The 17,680-nt window shown below is 48.0% G+C and overlaps 1 protein-coding gene across 8 annotated transcripts in view; it reads right to left on the reverse strand.

The window, feature by feature from the left end:
• The window catches only part of kcnq1.2 (potassium voltage-gated channel, KQT-like subfamily, member 1.2), a 606,356-nt gene that overhangs the window by 454,287 nt on the left and 134,389 nt on the right, over nucleotides 1-17,680 (reverse strand). For 7 of the 8 annotated variants that reach the window (XR_005458330.1, XR_005458329.1, XR_005458328.1 and 4 more), the window contains exons 11-12: nucleotides 1,325-1,351; nucleotides 337-396 (exon numbers count right to left, since the gene is read on the reverse strand). Coding sequence is in view for 4 of the 8 variants with exons in the window: in XM_038780519.1 (XP_038636447.1) it covers nucleotides 337-396; nucleotides 1,325-1,351 (87 nt within the window). In the remaining 4 variants the exon portion in view is untranslated. The remainder of the gene's footprint in view (nucleotides 1-336; nucleotides 397-1,324; nucleotides 1,352-17,680) is intronic. The other variant, XM_038780518.1, reaches the window with a different exon arrangement.

Genomic DNA, 17,680 nt, shown 5'->3' on the forward strand with positions numbered 1-17,680 from the left:
GACAAGAATCAATTTCAAAAACATATTTTAACATTGTTATCTCTAAAAAGAACTTATCACTAAGATATTAAACTGCAATTAAAAATAATTTCTTGATAATTTATCACGATGGATAACAAACCACAAGGAATACAATATGTACATTTAAAAATAACATGAGTGAAATTAATGCATTGGAATTATTCACAACGGAAACTGTGAAACTTTATAATGATCTTTCGTAAGGGAAACAAAAGTGTTAAACTCTGATTGACCAGGACACACGCGATGTTTCGCCTCTTGGACAACGGACCATTGTAATAAATAAAAACGTGAGGTTAGATAATTATCTTGTACCTGGTGATGAGGGACAGCTTGAGGTACAGATGGTTAAGGAAGACCAGGAAAGCGGTTGACCTGTGTGCAAAAAGCCAAAGCAAGGCAGAAACCACAAGGAAGGCGTAAATCAAAATCACTAATCTCCAGGAAAATGGGAAGACAAACATGCAGGTGTCAGGAATGAGACACTTTTCTCTAATGTGGGGAAGGTAAGAAACTTAACAGCTTGTATGTGCCAAGATGGACCAGTGGGAAGTTACTTAAATTGCTGGAGTTAGATGAAAGGAACACTCAAGTCAAACTGAAGTTGTTGAATAAAAAAGGGCTGAGCTGTAACTGGTCGAGAATGTAAAGATTACTGCAGGAGTCAATGAAATATATGAATCATTATTGTTAAATCCCACACAATAGAAATTGCATCTATTAAGTTCATGGATCTTTGTACAAAATAAATCATTTACTAGCACATATTAATCAAGGGACAGACAATGACTGCTTATTATACATGCCTGAGTGAATTGCTTGGTTTGGGAATAGCACAATGGAAACAAATGCTTAGACTGTCATTGACAAAGCTCATTCTGCATTCAAAGCAGACAGGAAGCGAGACAGATGAGAGTGTGATAACACTGACATTCATTAACAAGTATTACCCCCAAAATAATGCGCCGTTTATCTCAAGCTGCTGATTTCAGAAATGAATTATTAATGGTGCATGAAGAAGCCAAACAGATTAGTAAACAATTATATACTGTAACAACAGTAGGCACCAATAATAATATGCAAATGTCCAATCGAAACAACGGGAAAAGCACTAAAATCAACCATCTGTTTAATTCTCCACACTGGGTAAGAGAATTAAATGGAGAAGGAATAAGCATTGATGAGAACTGATGGGGAAAATTATATATGGGGAACAGAGTCGGGACAAAGGCAAAATTAATTCCTCAACAATCACGGTTCAGGCTACAGCATCTGAATAGTGATTACTTTGAGGCAGACTTACCAGATTGTCTAAACATCCTCGTAAGACCTGACAAAGCAAATAAAAAAAAGACAACCGGGTGAGATTACGTCTGAGCATCAGTTTCATTGCTATCTGGCTGATTCAGACGTCCTGCTGACAAATAGCCAACACTGATAGGTTTGAAGAATGATTGCGAAACTTTACTGGAAAACACCTAATTTAAGTCAGTTAAAGCAGAACATGTTCACGTATCAAATCTGTTACCAAATTCTGAGCTCACGGTTAAGTAGATAATTATATATTCTACTTATTCAAAACTTTTTATTCGTTGATGGGATACGGGTGTCGCCGGCTGGGCCAGCATTTGTTGTCCATCCCTAATTGCCCTCGAGGGGGCAGTTAAGAGTCAACCATACTGCTGTGGATCTGGAGTCACGTGTAGGCCAGACCAGGTAAGGACGGCAGATTTCCTTCCCTAAAGGACATGAGTGAACCAGATGGGTTTTTACGACAATTGGCGAAGGTCATCAGTACATTTGTCATTCCAGATTTTTATTGAATTCAAATTTCAACAGAGATTGGAATCTGGATCCCCAGATTGGGTCTCTGGATTAGTAGTTCAGTGATGATACCACTCCGCCACCGCCTCCCCACCTATTAGACTAATCAGTGAAAATGTATCATTTTTGATAATTGGATCATCTTTCTGGTCAAAAATATGAAATATTAGGGGAGATTTTCATCTGATTGTCCAGTGGCAACTGGGTGAGAGATAAGTTAAGATCACCCAGGAGTTCAACTTGCCATCGTCCTTCTCCATTCCCACAGATATCTATTTTAACCTGTTCTCCTGAGCAGGTAGGAAGGTCAGTTGATGATAACTGGACAAGTCCTTCTTTAAATATATAGGGCATGATTCTCGTTTTCAGAGACAAGTGCCGATGTCGGGGCTGGCATGCGGGTGTTCTCCCGTCCCGATGGTGGCTCCGGTCCCAGAGTCATTCAGGAAATGGTCATGGGCCAGCGCCAGCGACATGTGGAACTGGTGCGATTACCACACACGCCGGTGTGTGATTCGTGGGCGTGGGATTAGCACTCGAGAGTATGTCAAGCTGCAGCCACTTCACTCCCCACGCACTCTCATTCCACCCCGAAGAGCGGCCCCACGGTTCGCTGATGCGGAGCTGGAGATACTGCTGGATGCCGCGGAAGATTGGCAGGACATCCTGTTCCTTGTTAAATGACTCCTTTTCACACTTTTCAGAGTTAAATTCCAATTGACCATCCTGTCTATATCTTCTTACAACCCAGGACAGTCAACCTCACTGTTAACCACCGGCCAATCTTTGTGACATCCACAAACTTACTGATCCTACCCCCCATAGTATTCTATATGTAAATGACAAACAATACGGGACCCAGAACAGATCTCCTGTGGCACTCTCCAGATACTGGCTTCCAGTCACTAAGACAGCCGTCTGTCATCTCCGACAGCTAAGCCAATTTTGAATACACCTTATCAAGTTACCCTGTATCCCATGTGTGACCTTGTCAAAGGCTACATCAATTACATTACCCTCATCTACACATCTGGTCACATGCTCAAAAAATTCAATCAGATTTGTTAGGCATGACCTCCCTCTGACAAAGCCACACTGACTATTCCTGATCAAATCTTGCCTCCCCAAGTGGAGATAGATTCTCTCCTTCAGAATTTTTTCCAATAGTTTCCCTACCACTGACGTGAGATCACTGGCCTCTAATTCCCCGGCTTATCTTTACAACTTTTCCTCAATACTGGGGCCACATTGCAGATTTGCCCACAAGTAATTCTTTCCAGTCTACCTTGGCTAGATGATGCCTTATTTTCTTAAAACCTACTCTTCCCCCAATCCAAAACCTTTTCTTGAAACTTAGAACATAGAGTGCAGAAGGAGGCCATTCGGCCCATCGAGCCTGCACTGACCCACTTAAGCCCCATCCCCATAACCCCTCCTAAACTTTTTTGATCACTAAGGAGCAATTTATTATGGCCAATCCACCTAACCCGCACGTCTTTGCACTGTGGGAGGAAACCGGAGTACCCGGAGGAAACCCACGCAGACACAGGGAGAACGTGCAGACTCCGCACAGTCAGTGACCCAAGCCGGGAATCGAACCTGAGACCCTGGCGCTGTGAAGCCACAGTGCTAATCACTTGTGGTACCGTGCTGCCCCTTGTCTGTTTCTTTGTCCATAACTAACTTAAATTGCATCATGTTGTGGTCGCTATCACCAAATATCCTCCTCATGCAACACATCAACCACCTGTCGGGCTTCATTCCCCAGAATTAGGTCCAGCACTGCACCATCCCTTGTTGGACCCTCTGCACATTGAACTAAAATGTTCTCCTGTATGCATTTTAAGAACTCCACTCCATCTAAGTCCTTAACACGATGACTATCCCAATTAATTTTGGGAAAGTTGAAATCACCTAATATAATTACCCTATTATTATTTTTATATGCCTCTACGAATTGCGCGTATATTTGGTCCTCAATTTCCCATTGGCTTACTGGTGTCTATAATAAACACCTGGCAATATGGATGTCCCTTTTTTATTCCTAAACTCTACCCACAAAGCCTCATTTGATCCCCCTCCAAGATATCATTTCTCTTTACTGAAGTAACTGACTCCGTAACTAATAGTACAATGCCTCCTCCTCTTTTCCCCCCTCCTCTGTCTCTCTTGAATATTCTATATCCTGGATGTTAAGCTACCAATCCTGCCCCTCCCTCAACCATGTCTCCATGATGGCTACAATATCATAATTCCACGTGTCAACCCTTGCCCTTAACTCATCCGTTTTACCTGAAATACTTCGGGCATTAAAGTAGGGGCCATTCAGCCTTGTCTTACTCTCCTGAAACTTACGACCTCTGACTTGATTGTTTTTCTGAGATACACTGTGTCCCTATTCTGTTAACAGTCTGCGACCCCACCCTCTGCTGATTTAGTTTAAACTCCTCCCAACAGCACTAGCAAACCTACTCTTGATTAATAAGTGGATCAGGGGTTATGGGGAGAAGGCAGGAGAATGGGGATGAGAAAATATCAGCCATGATTGAATGGCGGAGCAGACTCGATGGGCCGAGTGACCTAATCTGCTCCTATCTCTTATGGTTTTATAGCAAGGATGTTAGTCCCGCTCTCGTTCAGATGTAGAATGTCCCACTTGTACAGGTCCCAACTTCCCCAGAAACGGTCCCAGTGGTCGAGTAATGTAAAACCCTCCCTCCTGCACCAACTCTTAAGCCACGTATTCATCTGAGCTATTCTCCTATTTCTATACTCGCTGGCATGTGACACTGGGAGTAATCCAGAGATTACAGCCAAAGAGGTCCTGCTTTTTAGTCAACAGCCTAGCTCCCTGATTCCTGATGCAAGACCTCATCCCTCTTTCTGTCTATGTCATTGGTACCAACATGTACCATGACCTCGGCTTTATCCCCCTCCCCCTCCAGGATACCCTGCAGCCATTCAGTGACATACTGGCAAACTTAAGGGACTAAAAAGCTGGCATGTCCTCTGAACCTGACAGCCTGCATTCTAACGCTTAGGTTCTCAAATGAAGTGGCTGTAGAGATAGTGGATGCATTGGTTGCAGTTTTGCAAAATTTCCTGGATTGTGGAAAGATCCTAGTGGATTGGGAAATTGCAAATGTAACATCCCTGTGTAACAGACCTAACGAAGGAGAGAAATAGAAATCTGGAGCAGAACTTTACCCTCCTGGGGGGAGGGGGCGTTGACAGGCAAGCAAGCGGCATAACAATGGGAACAATGCCTTGGGCACCAATCCCAGTGCCTACCTGCCCACCCCTACCCTCCCATAATGACAAGGGGGGCTTGCTTCCCTGTGGGACAACTTGAGGCTCCTAATGTCTCTTCCCATCTCACCGCAATGTTTTTCATGTTGTACGGAGGCCAGAAATGAGTGGGATGTCCGGCCGCTTTGACTGCTTTTGCTGCTGCCATGCAAGGGGGATGTACCTATAATACCAGCTCCCTAACTCCATTAAAATGATTACAGGGGTCCCTGCGAGGGGTGCCCTTATTACAGGGGTCCCTGTGGGGTGTCTGTCTATTACAGGGGTCCCTGTGGAGGGTCTCCCTATTACAGGGGTCCCAGGGGGTGGGGGTCCCCCCTATTGCAGGGGTTCCTGGCGGGGATAGGTGTCTGGTAGAGGTGGCGTGAGCAGGCAGTGCTTTGTTGGGGAGATGATGGCCCTCGGATGGGCTTGGCTGGTCTCTACCAGCATGGACCTGGGGAATGGTGGACCTTGTGATGAGCCAAGGGGCCCCAGTTGCCCCATCCCGAGGTCCACCACGTCAGGGCCAGGCTGGTAGAGATCACAAATGATCCACGCCCACGTGATCCCGACCATGCGGACCGGAGAATTGCAGAACGTCGGAGAACAGGGCACCTGGCCAGCTAAATGGATGAAAATGGGTCATTAAGACACATTTGCATTTATTAACATGCTCCCACTGGCGTCCAGCGTGGACCTCGTTCCCACTGCTACCTGGGGTTGGAGCATCACGATCGGGTCACCACCCGGCATTGATCCCGGTTTTGCCCTGATGCCCGATTATCCATCCCAATTCTCCGTCCCATCGGGGAGCGCAATCCAGGCATCCCTGGAAGGAGAATCCTGCCCACAGAGTGGGAAAGGGGCCAAAATATTCCCAAACTCTCAGTTTTCCAACCCCCACTTTGGTTTCTGCCGGGGAAGGCACTGGTTATTATTGACTTCAATCTGAAATTGGCTTTCAAATTTTAAAAAGACAGTTACAATACAATAAAACTGATTTTCTTTATATTGCTATATCAACATCCACGTCCATGCATTCCTGTACAACAGAAATACATTGGATTATTTTACGGGAAACAACAATTTTTGTGCTGTGTGGTAATTGGAATATATGTCGCATTGCTCCAGGGTTTCTTTGAAAATTAAAGATTTTTTCTCTCACTTTTAATATAATTGTATAACGGCAAGCACTGACCATCCCTGAACTTTATTTAGAAAGGCTTCCGAGGCCAGACAGATAGTGTGACGGAGCTGAATTAATGTGCAGTCTAAACATCCAGTATTAACTACTGTATCTCAAATACTAATTCAGCTGCCTCACACGGTCTCTACATAACTCATTCAAGCTGCTGATCCAACAATATCATCAGGATTCAGTTTTTCAATGCACACTTTGAAAGAGTTCAACAACCGAGAAAAATGATGCTGGTATAAATTCTGTGCGACAGATTGATATTTTAACTCTTGCTTGGCCACGAATGAGTTTATTTCTTGAAACACAGTGTTATACCGTCAATTCACTGTGAGACCATGAAAACGAGTGAATACTAGTCTTTGTTATCCATGAACGCGCCTGCCAGTGTCGGCTGTACAACTGAGTGCCACCAATAGGTGGCCGGTCAATATATGGCCCCGGTGAGGGCGGAGCCAGAGGCAGAGCCCACCGGGGTTCCAGTACAGTACCTGGAAGTAGACCGTATCATCATTTCCAGGTCATAGGTCACAGCACTCTACACGATACAGGTGAATACATTCACCACACGTAGTTGGGTTCCAGAGGTCATTTATATATCTGGTGGTAGTTATTAGTCAAAATCAATGTGGTTGCTTCAGATACATCTTTCAATTTCCAATCTTCTTGGCTGCAGTAGTTCCAAACCCTTATTGGTGGGGACTTCCTGTGGCGACATGTAGGTGGAGGTCACAAGTTGGGTGGCTCCCGCTAGAGCTTTCGGCTTTTGGTCCTTTTGACAGATTTGACAGTTTATATGAACGGTGTCCAGTAAAGTTGTGGTGATTAGAAGATGCCGAAAACCCGATGGAAGACTACGTCACGACAAGGAACAAGCGCCAGTCCGCCTGAGAGCCCGAGTTCGGTGTGGAGTTCTGTGGAGCTCGTGGGGTGAGGCTTCCCCCATTACAGTGGACATGCTGGCTAAGGTGATGGAGGTGGAGTTTGAGCAGCTGTTTGCCAAGCATTTTGAGCGGCATAGGGGATGATGGGAATGCTCAAACAGTTGCCGGACGAAACATTGGCCCAGATAAAGGAATGATGTGGAGATGCCGGGGTTGGACGAGGGTGAGCAGTACGAAGTCTTACAACACCAGGTTAAAGTCCAACAGGTTTGTTTCAAATCACTAGCTTTCGGAGCCCGGCTTCTTCCTCAGGTGAATGAAGAGGTAGGTTCCAGAAACATATATATAGACAAAGTCAAAGATGCAAGACGATACTTTGAATGCAAGCATTTGCGGGTAATTGAATCTTTACAGATCCAGAGATAGGGGGTAATCCCAGGTTAAAGAGGTGTGAATTGTCTCAAGCCAGGACAGTTGGTAGATTTCGCAAGCCCAGGCCAGATGGTGGGGGATGAATGTAATGCGACATGAATCCAAGGTCCCGGTTGAGGCCGTATGCATGTGTGCAGAACTTGGCTATAAGTTTCTGCTCGGCGATTCTGCGTTGTCGCGCGTCCTGAAGGCCGCCTTGGAGAACGCTTACCTGGAGATCAGAGGCTGAATGCCTGACTGCTGAAGTGTTCCCCGACTGGAAGGAAACATTCCTGCCTGGCAATTGTAGCGCGATGTCCGTTCATCCGTTGTCGCAGCGTCTGCATGGTCTCGCCAATGTACCACACTTCGGGACATCCTTTCCTGCAGCGTATGAGGTAGACAACGTTGGCCGAGTCGCACGAATGTTCGCATTCAAAACATTGTCTGGCATCTTTGACTTTGTCTGTATAAATGTTTCTGGAATGTACCTCTCCATTCACCTGAGGAAGGAGCAGTGCTCCGAAAGCTTTGGATTTGAAACAAACCTGTAAGACTTCTTACCGATAAAGGAAGCTCTTGGAAAGACATCGAAGGCTGTGCAGGAGCAGGGAGAGGTATTGAAGGGGTTGGAGGAGGCATTGTCACGGCACAATGACTGACACCTCGATGGGAGAGGAGTTGCTGAACATGGAGGAAAGTAATAAAGGGCTGGGAGCCAAAGTGGAGGACCTGGAGAACCGGTCACAACGGCAGAATCTTCAGATCATGGAACTGCCTGAGGGGCTGGAGGGTCCTCGGAGATGTTTGCCAAATTGTTGGGGAGGAAGAGATCACCTCAGTCTTTGAGCTGGATAGGGACCATGGGTCGCTCCAGCCGAAACCAAAGGCGCTTAATTCACCTAGAGCTGTGACAGTCTGTTTCCACAGCGATCAGATGTGGAAACAGACATCCCCCCCCCCCCCCCCCCCACACCGGTGAAAGCGTTTTTCCTCAAATCCCCTCTAAACCTCCTGCCCCTCACCTTAAAATTGTGCCTCTTTGTTGTTGACCCTCAGGGTGGGGTTCATCTCCGCGTCGGCAATCGCGGAGGAATAGCAGCCGACGCGGAGGAATAGAGTGCGCCCACGGTACAGGCCTACCCGCGGATCGGTGGGCCCCGATCGCAGGCCAGGCCACCGTGGGGGGGCACCTGCTGGGGCCAGATCTCCCTACGGCCCCCCGAGGCCAGATCTCCCTACGGCCCCCCGGGGCCAGATCTCCCCACGGCCCCCCAGGGCCAGATCTCCCCACGGCCCCCCAGGGCCAGATCTCCCTACGGCCCCCCGGGGCCAGATCTCCCTACGGCCCCCCGGGGCCAGATCTCCCTACGGCCCCCCGGGGCCAGATCTCCCCACGGCCCCTCGGGGCCAGATCTCCCTACGGCCCCCCGGGGCCAGATCTCCCCACGGCCCCTCGGGGCCAGATCTCCCCACGGCCCCCCGGGGCCAGATCTCCCCACGGCCCCCCGGGGGCCAGATCTCCCCACGGCCCCCCGGGGCCAGATCTCCCCACGGACCCCCCGGGGCCAGATCTCCCCACGGCCCCCCCGGGGCCAGATCTCCCCACGGCCCCCCAGGGCCACCTGCTCAGCCAGGTCCCGCCGGTAAGGACCGACTCTAATTTACGCCGGTGGGACCGGCCGAAAACGGGCGGCCACTCGGCCTATCGCGGGCTGGAGAATCGCCAGGGGGGCCGCTGCCAACGGCCCCCGAACGGCACGCCGCGATTTCCGCCCCCGCAATAATCCCAACGCCGGAGAATACGGCAGCCGGCAGGCGCGGGATTCACGCCGCACCCCAGCGATTCTCCGACCGGCGGGGGTCAGAGAATCCCACCCATTATCCTTATTTCTTCGTGCAATCACTCCGGGAGTGAAGGATCCTTTCCTCACCGTCTAACAAAATTAAAATTAAATATTGGGGTTTCCGTCCAGTGTCCCAGCCGCTGTTGGGGTCAGGTCTGGGATCGTAATGGAAATTAAGGTGGTGACTCTGTTTAAAGTACTTCTCCAGAATACAATCACTAGGAACATACACAGCCATATAGAACATAGAACATACATTGCATAAGGAGGCCATTCGGCCCATTGAGCCTGCACCGACCCACTTAAGCCCTCACTTCCACTCTATCCCCGTAACTCAATAACCCCTCCTAACCTTTTTGGTCACTAAGGGCAATTTATCACGGCCAACCCACCTAACCTGCACATCTTTGGGCTGTGGGAGGAAACCGAAGCACCCGGAGGAAGCCCACGCAGACACGGGGAGAACGTGCAGACTCCGCACAGACAGTGACCCAGCGGGGAATTGAACCTGGGACCCTGGTGCTGTGAAGCGACAGTGCTAGCCACTTGCGCTACCGTGCTGCCCTGTCCATCCAGTGACTGCCGGTGATTCTCCGGTCGCCGGAGAATCGTGCAAAGGCGTCGCGGGTCTGATGCCCCATTCTCCACCCCCGCCTTGGTGGGGGGCAGGGGTCCTCCAGGACGGCCAGGGTTCCGATCGGGGGCCACTGATCGGCGGGTGCACGCGATCTGCGGGGGGCCTATATTGTTGGGGCCGACTTACTGTGTGGGTTGGCCATGTTGCACGGGGTTGCCGCCACAGTTGGCCGCCACGCGCATGCGCGGACCCATGGCTGGAAATGCTGGGCCCTGTATCGGCAGCTGGAGCTACGCAGAGCACTCCGGCGCCCTGCTGGCTCCCTTCAGGTAAGTGAATCGCTGGGCCAAGGGGCCCGTTGATGCCGGCGTGAAACGCTCTGGTGTTTACGCCGGCGTCAACACTTAGCCGCCGTTTCGGAGAATCCCGCCCCCTGTCATTTACAAAGCACAAGTCAGCAGGAGTGTGATGAAATACTCTCCACTTGCCTGGATGAATGCTGCTCCATTAACGCTCAAGATGTTTGACACCATCCAAGAACAAGCAGCCCATTTAATGGGTATCCATCCACCACCTTTGGAATTCGCTTCCTCTGCCACTAGCCCACAATAACAGCAGTCTGCACAATCTATAAGGTGCACTGCACCAACATGTCAGGGCTTGCGTAAATTTGCATGGCAAGGGATACGGAATTACATTGCAATTTCTGCTCCCAGGAGGAACAATAATTGGTAGCAATTCTCCTCCGGAGTGAGAATGTAGGGCTGGATTCTTTGATCACTGAAATCGCGTTCGGCAAATGCTGTCAGGATGCCGCCATGCGCATGCGCGGCCACAGACCCGGATGTATCCACAGGTAAAGCCGGGGGCTTTACACTGCGCGGCTCCTAGCCCCCCACCGGACGGAAGATCGCGGGTGGGGTGGGGCGGGGGGGGGGGGGGGGGGGGGGGGGGGCGCCGCCAACCTTTTGGCCGTAAGGCCAGATGGATCCTGCGAACATTGCCGTAGAATCGGAGAACCCAGCCCTCAGTCTCCCAAATGGAGAATCCTGCCTCATATCTCTATTTGTGCAGGAATTCGCTCCTGAAGCGGAGCATCCTTTCCTCACAGTCTTACAAATGAAATAAAATATTGGGGTTTCTGTCCAGCCTCCGAGTAACTGTTGGGTCTGGTCCGGGATCGTAATATGACAATTCGGTACTTCCTCCCAGAAGGTTGTGGGCGTTATGTCAATCAAGGCTGGGATCGATCGATGTTTGTTGGGGAGGAATCTCAAGGGTTATGAATCAAGGAAGTGATGCTTAGATACAGATAACCTGCGATCAAACCAAATGGTGGATTCGAGGGTTGAATGATCTACTCATGTCCTTGTGTTCCCAAAAGGAAAGAATCTAGTTTATTCATCTGTTCAGTTTTAATTAGTTCCCTTTTTTGGACATCTGAAAAGAAAAAGCAAACTAGAAATCAAGCCACAGCCAGTGTAGGACTGAAGGTATTCTCTTAGGAAATGAAAAGGGATACTGGACAAAGTGTTTCTGAATTAATTAAGCAAATGTAATTAACTTAAAAAAATTATACAATTACTTATGTGAACGTGCCAAGCTTTATACAAGTCTGCAACACTGCCGGAGATATTCTATGTTTTACTGTATATTTTGAGATAGAAATAATAGTCATACGGAAAAACTGCTTGGAAAAGAATGACCTCCATGTCGCCCAGGATAAACAGTGTCATCCTGAGGACAACCACATGAAACTAATAAAGAATCAACAAATGGACGTTTGCGTTACTCTTCATGGTTCATCTGTAAAATTGCGCAAGTTATGTCAGAATGGGAGTCCTGCAAACAGAGCGGAGAATGTCAAGAAATAGTTTCAAAAGCCGCAAAAATGTGACTGGAGAAGCAAAGTTAGCTGTTTTGAAATGTGGTAAAGCCTGGCATTTTGATTCCCAATGTCTTAAAGCCCAATTTCAAATGCTTTGTTTCGATGCTGTTTGAGAGCAATTTCTACGAGTCTGTGAGGGGGAATCATTTTGGCTGATTGAGCAGTGCCACAGTGAGGTCTAAATCACAAATGACATATCACCACAGATACTGTTGGACCAAAGAATAGTACGAAGTCTTACAACACCAGGTTAAAGTCCAACAGGTTTGTTTCAAATCACTAGCTTTCGGAGCACTGCTCCTTCCTCAGGTGAAGTTCCCCGAAAGCTAGTGATTTATAACAAACCTGTTGGACTTTAACCTGGTGTTGTAAGACTTCTTACTGTGCTCACCCCAGTCCAACGCCATCAGCTCCACATCATCGTACTAAAGAATCACAAGCAGATGCTTAATAAATATGAAGGAAATGTAACAGTATGGAAATCGAGTGCTCTTCACTGCGTGGTTAATTCTAGAGTGGCCAATACCTGAAAAAGGGAAGTAGGTTGCCATAAATAGGATTTCAAATATAAAGCACAAGCTGCTAAAATTTTGGCTGGCAAACATTTTGGAAAAAATCAGGAAATATTGGGCGGGATTCCCTTTGGCTGACACCAATATCGGGAAGTTGATTGGGCAGAGAATAGGTCGGGCTGTCAGTTGCACTGCTGGCAAATGTAGGGAAGGCAGCGGGAAATGCTCGCAGCCTATAATCATCTTTAAAGGGCATAACTTAAATAGTGGCAGTAAAAATGTGGGGAGGAAGCTAGGGAAATGGGATGAAGACATTTCTGACATCCCCATAGCTTCATTTTAGCACAGTAATGTGAGATCCAAAGGGAACTGCCAATTTTTTGGTACAACATAATAGTAATCTTTATTATTGTCACCAGTAGGCTAACATTAACACTGCAATGAAGTTCCTGTGAAAATCCCCTAGTCGCCACATTCCGGCGCCTGTTCGGGTACACAGAGGGAGAATTCAGAATGTCCAATTCACATAACAAGCACATTCTTCGGGACTTGTGGGAGGAAACCGGAGCACCCGGAGGAAACCCTCGCAGACACGGGGAGAACGTGCAGACTCCGCACAGACAGTGACCCAAGCCGGGAATCGAACCCGGGACCCTGGCGCTGTGGCGAAACGGTGCTAACCACTGTGCTACCGTGCAGCCTAGTTCAGATCCGTAGTCTTGAAATGACCACATTTTACTGTATTTGCTGCTTAAAACTGACAGGTATTCAGAAAGACTTTTCTCCAGAGATAGGAGCTTGCTTGTCACAATGGGTATTATAGTCCTGTCGGGCTAGGCAGGCAATATTTATATCTCAGTTCAGACGGAAATTAAAAAACCAGGTGCTGTAGCATTTGAATATCACTGCTTTATTCCATATTAGAGACAGTTAGAAAGAAACTTAGGCTGCATTTCAACCAATCATTTGCAAATGATGGAAATGAAAATCAAATTTTAATCACAATTTATAGCAGGGAGTAAGAGTGTAATTTCCCAAAACCCGATAGTGGCAAACTATCGTAGTTAATGAGGAATCCTGAAAAGGTGAGTCAAAAGTAGCTTGTTTCTTACTCGCAGCCAGGAAACACAGCAACTAAGCAACAGTCCCAGTCGGTACCATCCTGAGATGTCGGCTCCTTCCCAGGACGGCTTTTATCCCGGGGAACCGATGAGCCCGCTGTTGGCCTCCGGCCCTCAGCGGGGGGAACTCGTACTTCACCAGCCCCATTGGGAGATTGATCGGCCAGTCCCTATGGTTCCCTTGGGGATTGTAACCCAAATCTTCACTGGTGCCTCAATCTTTCATTTTTTTTAAATCATGAAATATGATTGCAATTCATAAATAACTTACTTGGATTTAGGGGATTATCATCAATATCACTTCAGCTCTGAAATTGTTCAGGGTGCAGTTACATTTATTAATTCTAAGCTGTTAAAATTCATTTTTTTTCCCAACAGATTTTCCAAGTCAGAGATTAGGTCCAATTATAAATTCCAAGCTTGCTCTGAAGAAAACAATGGGAAATGTTGGGAAAAATCTTCCTGGTCCCATTGAGGCCGGCTTGAAGGAAGGATTAGGGGGATAATAGAGTGGAAGAGCATCAGTTCGGAGTACCATTGAGCTCCCCCTCTGTGGCCCATCTTACCAAAGACATGGAAGTGGCAAGGGCTACCTGACCAGCTGCGGTGGGTAGCTATTTTGCACAATGGGGCCGATTGGGGATGCTGGGGATAAAGTCCGGCTGGTGTCTGGAAGCTGCTTACAGGCCGGCAGCTCCTTTACATCCCGACCAACCCTACTGGAGGCTGCTGGATCAGCGGCCCGCAGCGGCGGTACATGGAAAATAGCTCACTTTCAAAAAGTAAAAACCTCTTCAGAGGCCCCCTCAATCCAGCTCTCCATCCTGCAGCAGTAGTGCCCACCTCTGCCTTCCTTCTGCCTGCAGCCTCCCGAATCTGCCTGCTGTCCTTAATTGGGCAGCAGACACGGAGGCACCAATTAAGAGGCTGCCTCCCAAATAAGGTCGTCATGCTATCAGTTGCACTGACGGCAAATGTAGGGACAGCACCCGGAAGTGGTCGCAGCCGACAATTATCTTTAAAGGGCATAAGATCTCTTTAATGCAAAGTAGTCAAATGAAGCTGCAGGTTGACATACTACACTGCAGCCTGTTGCCAATATATAGTATGTTTTTTAAATCAAGGGGAATCTTTTCAAGCAGCATTCATGGGATGCTAAATACAACCTTGGTAACAAAGAATGGTAATAACTAATGATTGGAAAAATAACCTCCCAATAGCTATTCATCATGGTGTCTCTCTATGGCATTAGACTTTGACAAGTTCAATAGTAATGAGTTGTATACATGACCTGTAATTACTGGTGGCGAACAATGAGCTCCATCTGCTCCCATGATTCCTTTGGCAATAGTTCACGACTTTTGCATTCATTCTGGATCAAATTTCTGAATAGATATTTTTTTAAATGTAGCCTTGCTCCGTCATTAATTAAGAGTTGAATTAAAAACTTAAGGAGCCAAATAGTTAATTCCTTCCAATTTAATAATGTGTATATTCATGCAAAATTGCTTAAATATGATTCACTAAACTCTGAGACGGATTCCTTGACAAAAATCCAAATTAATATAAATTGGGAGATATCTTAAAGCAGCTCATTTTTTTTTGAAAGCTACCTTCACGTGAGGTCATTTATTACATTTTCTTTGTTGTTGCAGAAAGTGAAAACGATATTTTATCTCAAACATTATAATCTAATGAACCTACAACTCGATATGTCCTGCCTGCTGAATACCAAAAGCACAGATGATGGAGCTCAGCAATTGCTGAACCAACAGATCAGAGCAAAGCTCTGTAACCCTATCACATCTAGTTGTGCAAAGGCAAAATATTGTGAAATAAAAATAAAAGAGCTGGAAAAACTCAGCAAGTCTGGCAGCATCTGTGGAAATAGTTAACATCTCGAGTCCAGTGTGACTCTTTTACGGTTGAAGAAGTCAGATTGGACTCGAAATGTCAATTCTGTTCCTCTCTCTACATCTAGTTGAGAATGTAGTGTTAGACAAAAAATTATTAGACAACAAATTAGGAGGAGGCTTCTCAAACATACACATCCTAAACTGTAGCAGCGTCCAGCAGTAAGGTGAAATGTCAGCCCAAAGTGTCAGATGCCTAATCTGACTCAGACTCCTTGCAGTATCTTTGTCAATATCAATTCGTATCCAGTCAATTTGACTCCATATGATGACAGGAAGTGGTTCAGTGCACAGGAGACAGCAAAGGCTTTGACCTGAAAATGTCCCAATTGTGGAGTTGAAGACCTGTGTAATGATTTAGCTGGTCTCAGTTAAGCTATTCCAACGCAGTTAAACACAAGAGCAAATGCAGAGCACACTTATCCCCATGGGTTCTTGGATGACCGTGTTATTTCAGGTGTTCTTGTTCCACACTATGGCCTGGATTTTCCCCCATGTTGGGATGACTTGGGAACCCTTCAAACATGGTGGATGGTCCCAATTCTGGAATTCCTGACCCCGTTCAAGGGCGTTTTTTCTGGAGTGCCGTTGGAGGGTATTGGCTGGTTCCAGTCAAGAGTCATGGTCCACAGCCCCTCTCAAAAGTCGTGAATCCTCATCCGCAGAAGGCGACTTGTAAAAAATAAGTTCAAACGGTCCTCCTCATGAAAAGTAAAAATGAAATGAAATGAAAATTGCTTATTGTCACAAGTAGGCTTCAAATGAAGTTACTGTGAAAAGCCCCTAGTCGCCACATTCCGGGCCTGTCCGGGGAGGCTGTTACGGGAATTGAACCGTGCTGCTGGCCTGCTTGGTCTGCTTTAAAAGCCAGCGATTTGGCCCTGTGCTAAACAGTCCCTAAACATGCCCTTTATGCTAAGCTCTGCCCTTCCATCCACCCCCTATAGAGTGTCCAATTGTTCCCTTTAGAGGATGGTGAATGTGCTTGTGGCCAAGGAATAAAATGGGAAATGTTTAGTATATTGGGCGGGATTCTCCGCTCGGCGACGCCGAAATCGGGAAATGCCATTTGCCGGAGAATAGCTTCTGACGCCAAAATCGCGGCAGATGCCGAACTGATGCAAAATCGCGATTCTCCGTCACCTCGAGAACGGCGTCAACGTGTTTCACTCCGCAGGGGCTGCAGGCACCGTTTGCATATCATTAGCGGGCCCGACCCGCTACTCTCCAGGGCCTCCGTGATTCTCTGCCTCTGATAGGCCAAGTTCCTGACAGCGTGGGGCACTTCTGCTTTCGAAAACCGTGAAGGCGGCATGGCGGCTGCTGGCGGAGAGAGAGGGCGCACGGAAAATGTCCAACATGGCCAGTGTGTGCTGACAGTTGTGCCGCTGGCCAGGGGCTTCTGCCAGGGCTGGGGGGGGGGGGGGGGGGGGGGGGAGTGGGGGGTGGCTAGGAGGTGGGATGTAGGGCTGGGGTGGACGGACAAGGAGCACCCTGCTGTAGCCGGCAAGACAGCCATGCAGCTGCGCACACCGCTAACCGCCCGCTTTGAACCTGGTGCCACGGGTCACATAGGTGTCCCCCAGGGCACCCCCGGGGGGGGCCCTCTGACCCCAAACAACCCATCAGCTGTATGGGTGCGCTCCAGCACAACCAATGGCAACCTTTTGGCCTGGATGTGTGTGTGGGGACTGTAATGTGTGTGTGAGGCTGCAGCTTGTCAGCCCCCCCCCCCCCCCGAGTGTTGGTCACAGACACGGTGAATCCGGCACCGTTTTTCATTGGAATTGATTGTGTTCCATGCGGCACCGGTGCTAGCCCCTTAACGGTAGCGGAATCGGTCCAGGTGCAGCGCTGGAATTTCTCTCGTAAAAGTCCACGGATTCTCCGTTGGCATCAATACTTAGGGCTGGATTCACCATTTTGGAGGTTAAGTGCCGACGCAGGCGTGGGAACTGTGACGTTTCACGACGGCAAAATTGGCGCCGAACCCTCACCGATCCTGCGACTGGTGAGGGGCGAGCAGCCACGCCGAGTGAAACTCCCGGCTCCCACAATATAAACGTGCACCATCTGTGGCCCAGTATTCTGCCAGAAATGGCAGTGAACTGATGTGCCCTCTCCCTCCCTGGACTGGGACTGGGACAGTCTTTGCAAAGTCATTAATTTAAACCGAAGCACTTCTTCACTCAACCA

The sequence above is a fragment of the Scyliorhinus canicula genome, chromosome 20 (genome assembly GCF_902713615.1).
Source record: "Scyliorhinus canicula chromosome 20, sScyCan1.1, whole genome shotgun sequence".
In the NCBI taxonomy this organism is placed as follows: domain Eukaryota; kingdom Metazoa; phylum Chordata; class Chondrichthyes; order Carcharhiniformes; family Scyliorhinidae; genus Scyliorhinus; species Scyliorhinus canicula.